At 34.7% G+C, this 8,023-nt stretch overlaps 1 protein-coding gene across 2 annotated transcripts in view; it reads right to left on the bottom strand.

The window, feature by feature from the left end:
- Positions 1–257: 257 nt before the first annotated feature.
- Positions 258–8,023, bottom strand: part of LOC145315578 (ATP-binding cassette sub-family C member 5-like) — an 87,616-nt gene continuing 79,850 nt past the window's right edge. For both annotated transcript variants that reach the window (XM_080155567.1, XM_080155561.1), the window contains exons 44-46: positions 939–1,058; positions 674–719; positions 258–518 (exon numbers count right to left, since the gene is read on the bottom strand). In XM_080155567.1, the coding sequence (XP_080011693.1) occupies positions 426–518; positions 674–719; positions 939–1,058 (259 nt within the window). In that variant the 3' untranslated portion in view covers positions 258–425. The remainder of the gene's footprint in view (positions 519–673; positions 720–938; positions 1,059–8,023) is intronic.

Below are 8,023 nucleotides of genomic sequence, written 5' to 3'. Positions count from 1 at the left end.
AGAAACAGCCATTTGTTTACTTTACTATTTTCCATCGAGAACTAACATTTCCTGGTGGTTCTTATAATCAGTAATATCTTTGTTGTTTTGTGTGATAGGTCAGGAAAAGTAAAATCAAAGAATTCCATTTTGTAGAAGCCTGAGTCGCCTCTTTTAGCTACGGTCAGAATGGAACAGCCGGCGGCTCATTATCTATATATGAAATTTTGTATTAACAAATATATAATTAAACAATGTTTAATAAATTACTAAAAAGGTTGAGAAATAATTTTATATTTTGATTATAATACAATTCAAACTGATAGCACGATATATACATATAATTTTCATAATATGGCACACTAATTTTGACCAGTGTCAATACAAAAAAAAATAATGATTGTTTTAAGCATTTATATGTTGACAAAAACTACTTAACATATCTTCTAGTTGATAATGCCAGCAGCTTTAGCCATACTGGTAAATATTCCATCCAGACCTAACAGCTCTTCAGGACTACCCCATTCTTTTACTTCTCCCTGAAAATTATATTGTTTATAATCACGAAACCTCTTTACATATAAAATTTATTAGATGTGTCTGTCCATATGACCCACTTTTACACTCATGATAAAATACGAAATGTACATAATAAAGTAATTGCTAAAGATAAAAAAGAATAATATTATGATACCTTGTCCAAAACCAAGATTTTATCGTAATCCATAACAGACGATAACCTAGATTAAATAACAAAAAATGTTAGAGAAATATTTTAAGTCGGAAATACACCAAAAAATAATAAGCCTTTAAAATTATCAAGTTTTTTATTTCTTTAGCCTATTTTTTATGTTTAATGTAAAGTTCATGTTAAATATCAAATAGCATTTTTATATGCATTTGGAACTCTTTAACCAAACATCAAATAAACTTAAACGTTTATAATTAAACTACAATACCTGTGAGCGATAGTGAGAACAGTAGAGCTAGTAAAGGCTGTTCTGATAGTATTCTGAATAAGTCTGTCTGTCTTCATATCAACAGATGCTGTCGCTTCATCCAGCAACAGAATTCGATTCCTGAACAAAAAGAGCAATTATAAGAGTTTTAAACATGCAGAGTATGCTCTATGAAGCTTTGTTTCACAGTCTCCACTCTCTGTAACTATGTATATTTGTTGTTGTTCAATGGAAATTTTAGATTCTCAAATAGGTAATTTTCTTGATTTTCATTATTAATATACGTAAATAATTTAAAAATAAGCTGCAAGTCTAAATCTAACCCAAATATGGCATCTATTTTAACCAGAAATAAAAAAAATAAAAGCATCTAAACATATTTAAATTTGAAGTTTACTCGCGGGTAACGAACGACTGTGAACCCTGAACCGATTAAGTTCTCCGTTCTATGGAAGCTTCATATAGGTCCCAGGAAGGTTTTAGGCCATTCATATTTAGATTTAAAGCTTAGATGACTTTAGGCTGTTTGCTTCTTTCCTTACCCCTTCTAAGACATATCTCCTAGATGCTAGGTGCGCAGCCACTGGTTTATAAATAATTGAATTGCTATTAATTGGGTTTTGGGACCATATACATATATTTAAAAGGTTTTAGTTGATGTGGGTAAAAACGAAACTCTCCCATTGTTATATCAACTTGAACAAGTTAATACGCGTCATACAAAAATGTTGGATAAACGTTCAATAGCATCATTTTGGTGTTAATATGTTAATCAGTTTGCATAAGAATTAAGAAAATATTTTTTTAAATTACGTCTACAGTCTAAATGTTATGAAAGAATAAAAGCTTATTTAGGAAGATTTGGGGATAGTCCTTTTCACGACATCCCTCCATAAGGGGCGATGATTTTCTATAGCTCCTTCAAGGAGCTATAGCATAGCCTCTCATCATATGGAGCGATGTGAAAGCCCCTTTTAAGGAGCGTTCATATCGCCCCTTATGATTAGAGGCTATGCTATAGCTCCTTCATGGCCTCTTAATAGCTCCTTTAAAGGGGCGTTCATATCGCCTCTTATGATAAGAGGCTATGCTATAGCCCCATGATGGCTCCTTTATAGCCTCTCCATCCCCCCTCCGTAGTCTCTTACCTTAATTTATATAACAACCCACTTGATGGCCCCTACATCGCTCCTCCATCGCCCCTTTATCGCTCCTTCTCCAAATTTATATTACATTGTACTTTGATGGCCCCTACATCGCTCCTACATCGCCCCTTCATCGCTCCTTCTCCAAATTTATATTACATTGTACTTTGATGGCCCCTACATCGCCCCTCCATCGCTCCTACATCGCCCCTTCATCGCTCCTTCTCCAAATTTATATTACATTGTACTTTGATGGCCCCTACATCGCTCCTACATCGCCCCTTCATCGCTCCTTCTCCAAATTTATATTACATGTACACTTTGATGGCCCCTACATCGCCCCTCCATCGCTCCTACATCGCCCCTTCATTGCTCCTTCTCCAAATTTATATTACATTGTACTTTGATGGCCCCTACATTGCTCCTCTATCGCCCCTTCATCGCTCCTTCTCCAAATTTATATTACATTGTACTTGGATGGCCCCTACATCGCCCCTTTATCGCTCCTCCATCGCCCCTTCATCGCTCCTTCTCCAAATTTATATTACATTGCAACTTGATGGCCCCTACATCGCTCCTACATCGCCCCTACATCGCTCCTACATCGCTCCTTCATTGCTCCTTCATCGCTCCTTCTCCAAATTTATACTACATTGCAACTTGATGGCCCCTGCATCGCTCCTACATCGCTCATACATCGCTCCTCCATCGCCCCTTCATCGCTCCTTCTCCAAATTTATATTACATTGCAACTTGATGGCCCCTACATCGCTCCTACATCGCCCCTTCTCCAAATTTATATTACATTGCAACTTGATGGCCCCTACATCGCTCCTTTATCGCTCCTACATCGCCCCTTCATCGCTCCTTCTCCAAATTTATACTACATTGCAACTTGATGGCCCCTACATCGCTCCTACATCGCCCCTACATCGCTCCTCCATCGCCCCTTCATCGCTCCTCCATTGCTCCTTCTCCAAATTTATATTGCCCCTTAATAGCCCCTTACCTTAATTTATATAACATAGCCTCTCCATCGCCCCTTAATAGCCCCTTACCTTAATTTATATAACATAGCCCCTACATAGCCTCTCCATCGCCCCTTAATAGCCCCTTACTTTAATTTATATAGCATAGCCCCTACATAGCCTCTCCATCGCCCCTTAATAGCCTCTTACCTTAATTTATATAACATAGCCCCTACAGAGCCTCTCCATCGCCCCTTAATAGCCCCTTACCTTGATTTATATAACATAGCTCCAACATAGCCTCTCCATCGCCCCTTAATAGCTCCTTACCTTAATATATATAACATAGCCCCTACATAGCCTCTCCATCGCCCCTAAATAGGCCCTTACCTTAATTTATATAACATAGCCCCTACATAGCCTCTTCATCGCCCCTTAATAGCCTCTTACCTTAATTTATATAACGTAGCCCTACAAAGCATCTCCATCGCCCCTTAATAGCCCCTTACCTTAACTATATAACATAGCCCCTACATAGCCTCTCCATCGCCCCTTAATAGCCTCTTACCTTAATTTATATAACATAGCCCCTTCATAGCTTCTCCATCGCCTCTTCATCGCCCCTTACCTTAATTTATATAAGATAGGCCCTTTATGGCTCCTGTACAGCCACTGTAATTGTATTGCCCCTTCATTACAGAAGGTAGGGCATTAAGGTAAGGAAGGAATGTGACCCTCTACAGTTTTAAAATTAAGTTTTAAAAGGATGACAAGGATGACAACATTTATAAAAGCAAAGCTCTGAAACGGTAGAATAAAGTTTAATGAACATTAACAATGTAGAGTGTCAGAACTGAATAGTCAGAACATAAATTTAAAATTTGAAACAAAATTGTAAGTAAATTTATTGAGAAATTGCTTACATGCAGGAAAATGCTTAAGGACGTACTCACATTTTTTGGACTTAATTATAGATATGATTCGCTTATAACATTCTATTTTGTTGTCCTAGGAATCAGTATCCCAGAAATCAGATTAATCGGATAATTTTGATACATAAAAAATTGTTGTAAGTTAATAATTAGTATGCTTAAAATAGACGTACGGATATTCTGATAATGATTATAGACTTTCTAAATCGTACCTTTCTACTACAGGAATCACATGCCTAAATTAACGAAAAGAGCTAACCGACGTACGGACTGATCCTTATAATAGAAAAGCTTTGCTTTTAAAAAGTTAAAAAGATTTTTTGAGGGGATGGGGTAATATTTTTCTTGGGGTGAATTTTCTTGGAGGGTGGAGATACCCTCCCTCGAAATAATTATAAACCCTCTATGAACTTAAAAGAAGCTTCACTGTAAAGGAGAACCATATAGGTTCAGCGGTTAGCTTTTCTACAGACAAAAAAAGATTACTACTTTATATAATAGGTTATGAAAAAGGGAAAAAAAGCAAGAACATTCATAAAAGCAAAGCTCTAATATCAGGAGGTCAAACATAAATTTTGTTAAAATTAGCGTAAATCTATAATACAAAGTAGAATGATGTCTGTCCGTCCGTCTGTCTGTCTGTCAGTCCCTTAAGATCTCGGTAACCACTGAACCGATTGGATTCTACTCTTCAGGGAATATACCTACTGGTCCTGTGGTGGTTTTAGGCTATTTTCTTGGGGGGTGGGACACCCCCAACCCCCCAAAAAACAAAAAAATCCCCCCCATTTTTTTTTTGCTGAAGATTTCCTTGGTCCTATTACGAATTTCGCCAAAAATAGTTATTTCTTGTATCGTATTATAAACGGCTTTCCGCGGATATAGAATGTACAATTATAAGATTAAAACTAGTTTTTTTAGCCCCGTGGTGCCGAAGGCACCGGCTAAAAAAAACAAGTTTTAATCTCATGATTGTACATTTCTATATTCGTAGAAAACTGGATATAATACGATGCTAGACATAGTTTTTTCGTATGGATGAGAACCGGTTCCTATCCACCGGATTCGAATGAATACGAGAAAAATTTTTATCACCTCTTGGGGCAAAGCCCCTAGAGGCTAGGGGCGAATCCGCTAGTATAGAATATAGTAAAAGGGCATAATTTTATTTTTAGTATTTGATTATAATACTAAACCTTGTTGTCCTAAGAAACATTACTCCAAAACCCAGATGAATGGGACAATGAATGATATTATACAAAAAAATGGACGTGCATACTTTCTAGTAATGAATATAGTATTGTACCCAACTGTTATAGAAATCATTCTGCAAAGTTTGAAATCGATAGGATATTTATAACATGTCTAAATTAAAGAAAATGTCGTCTAACCGTTTGGACGTACGGACAAACCAATCCTTACTATAGAAAAGTTTCGCATTTAAAAAGGAAAATTATAATGAAAATATAATGAATTAATGAAATAAATATAAATAATATAATAACACAATGAAATAAAGAAAAAAAATAAACTAAGAGAATGAAATTTTTTAGCTAAATAGAATATTGAATAAGGATCATATAATGGACAAACAGACAAAGTAAGTTATAGAGCAGACTTTAAGAGAATATGCTATTACTCAAAGATTATCACGAAACCTAAGTCTTTTGAAGCATAATTGAGAGACAGACAAAATAATTTATAGACTGGATGTACATATGTCATGGGAATATTCACTAAAAATCTCAACAGTCTATCTTTAACAATAGCAGATAAAACCACATTCTCAACTTAATGAGAAGAGCAATGACGAAAGGACTAACCCTAATTGTAGAAAAGTTTCTCTTTTAACAAAAAAAGTATTTTTTTTGTTCTGAAGCTTAAAAATTTCATAAACTGACTAAATTCTCCATTTAAGGGAAGCTTCACATAGGTCATGGGATGGTTTTTTGCTTTTTCATTTTCAGATTTAAGCCCCTAATTGGTTTCAGCTATTATTCTGCCTCCTTACATTAAAAAGGGCGCAGCTGCAAGTGAATAAGAAAAGAGAAATATAAAAGAAGAATACATTTTATCCTATTATATAAAGTAGTAAAACATAAACAAACGTTGGAGTGGACAAACCTAGGAATGGGACAATCGTCGGAGTGGACATTGCTTATGTAAAACGCAGGAGTGTCTTTTATTTTATTTATAAGACAAAAATCTTTCAAAACAAAAAAATAAATCTTGAATATCTTTTCTCACAGACTGAAATTTTAAAATCAGTCTGACAGTTTTCCAAAGTAGGTAAGTTCTATCGAAAGGCAAAGGTTTGAAACAGATAGAACATTTCATTAAACTAAAACATATTTTTTTCTCACATTGTTTACAACTGTCAAATATGCTTTTTATATGCCTAACCCCTGCAGGGGGCTTATTTGTATATATATATCTCTTAACCTAACCTAACCTAACCTGTGTAGAAATAACTAAACAAATGTTGTTGAAACCTAATTTTTAAGATATTATAGACACTTCTGCGTTTTACTTTTATAATGTCCACTCCGACATTTGTCTGAAATAACCTGCGTTTGTCCACGTTAGTAAGGCTTTCTGTTCTGAAACTTAAGATCTCAATAACTACTAAACAGATTGGGCTTTCTATTTCAGGTAAGCTTAATATTTGTCTTGTAATGGCTTTAGGCTATTTTATTTTAAGTCGAGGGATGGTTTTAGGCTATTCTATTTTAAGTCCTGGGAAGGTTTTAGGCTTTTATTCATTCCCCTTAGAATACAGAGCCAATAGATGCTGGGGGCATAGCCGCTAGTCGATATACAAAGTTTTTTTTTGTCTGTAGCAAAGGATCTCGTTTGTTGCTAAACCGATATGATGTATGTCTGTCTGTCTATACCGTAGGATCTTGCTAACCGCTGAGTCCTGAGATGATTTTAAGATAGTTTATTTTTTTTCCTTATAATAAAATAACAGGATATTTGTCCATAAAAAGCAAAGCAATATCTTAATTTTTGTTGTTGAAACTGTTATTCAGTTGATTATACCAAGGATCTAAAGGAATAAGACAATGGCCGATAAATTTTTATCCATCCCTAATAACGATACACAAAATTGCAACACTACAACCAAAATATGACAAAAGTCCCCAAAGTTTTGAGCCAACGAATAAGAAAACTTCATTATAAAACTTTGGAGACTATTGTAAAAATTGCCTAATGTTTCCTTTCTCCCTGAGATTATACAGACTATCCTTAAACTAATATTTACATTAAAGTAACAGGATGTTTATCAGTATCAACTGAACCGATATGCTTCTCCTTTACATTGAAGCTTATTTTACTCGCAGGAAAAGTTTTCATTTTGGGGAGGGAACCAACACTTTCAGCCCCCGGAAGGTATCACTTCCCTTAAATTCTTAACCTTCCCCCCCCCCCTCTCCACCACATCTATTCATTAAAGTACTCCTAGGGTCATCAATGGGATTAGCTGTTAGTGACTTAAAAATAAGTTTAATTCAAGTGCAATGATATATTTACCAAATTAATATGATAATTTTGTATACATTTTTTATGAAAAAAAATATTTTGCCAAAGGCAGCCAAAAAATAAGCAGCAAATATTTCAAAAATGCTCTGATAATCAGAGATCTACAGGGATAAGACAATTGTCGATAAATTGATATATATACATATATACAGTGTGTTTTTTTATGAGAACTTTTTGAAAGCAATTTTACCTTACTTATAGTTATCAGAATTTAATGATTAATGGCTTATTCTCTTCTTTTTTTATAACCATTAATAGAAAAGCAAAAAATATTTCAGTTTTTATTCAAAAAGTACAGTAAATTAAAAAATTTAAAACTTAGGTGTCAACATCTAAATATGGTTTTAGCGCATTTTTCTTATAATCAAATCTTCTACCTTTGCAAGAATGGCTGCAAAACGCTTCAAAGTTGAGATATAGAGCTAATAATTCATATAGATACTATTTGTGACATGTACTAGAAATTACCCCTTCTTTAGTTTAGAATTAGTGGTTGA

Source organism: Acartia tonsa, chromosome 1 (genome assembly GCF_053477335.1).
Source record: "Acartia tonsa isolate MP-2025a chromosome 1, ASM5347733v1, whole genome shotgun sequence".
In the NCBI taxonomy this organism is placed as follows: domain Eukaryota; kingdom Metazoa; phylum Arthropoda; class Copepoda; order Calanoida; family Acartiidae; genus Acartia; species Acartia tonsa.
This window is presented reverse-complemented; position numbering and strand designations above follow the sequence as displayed.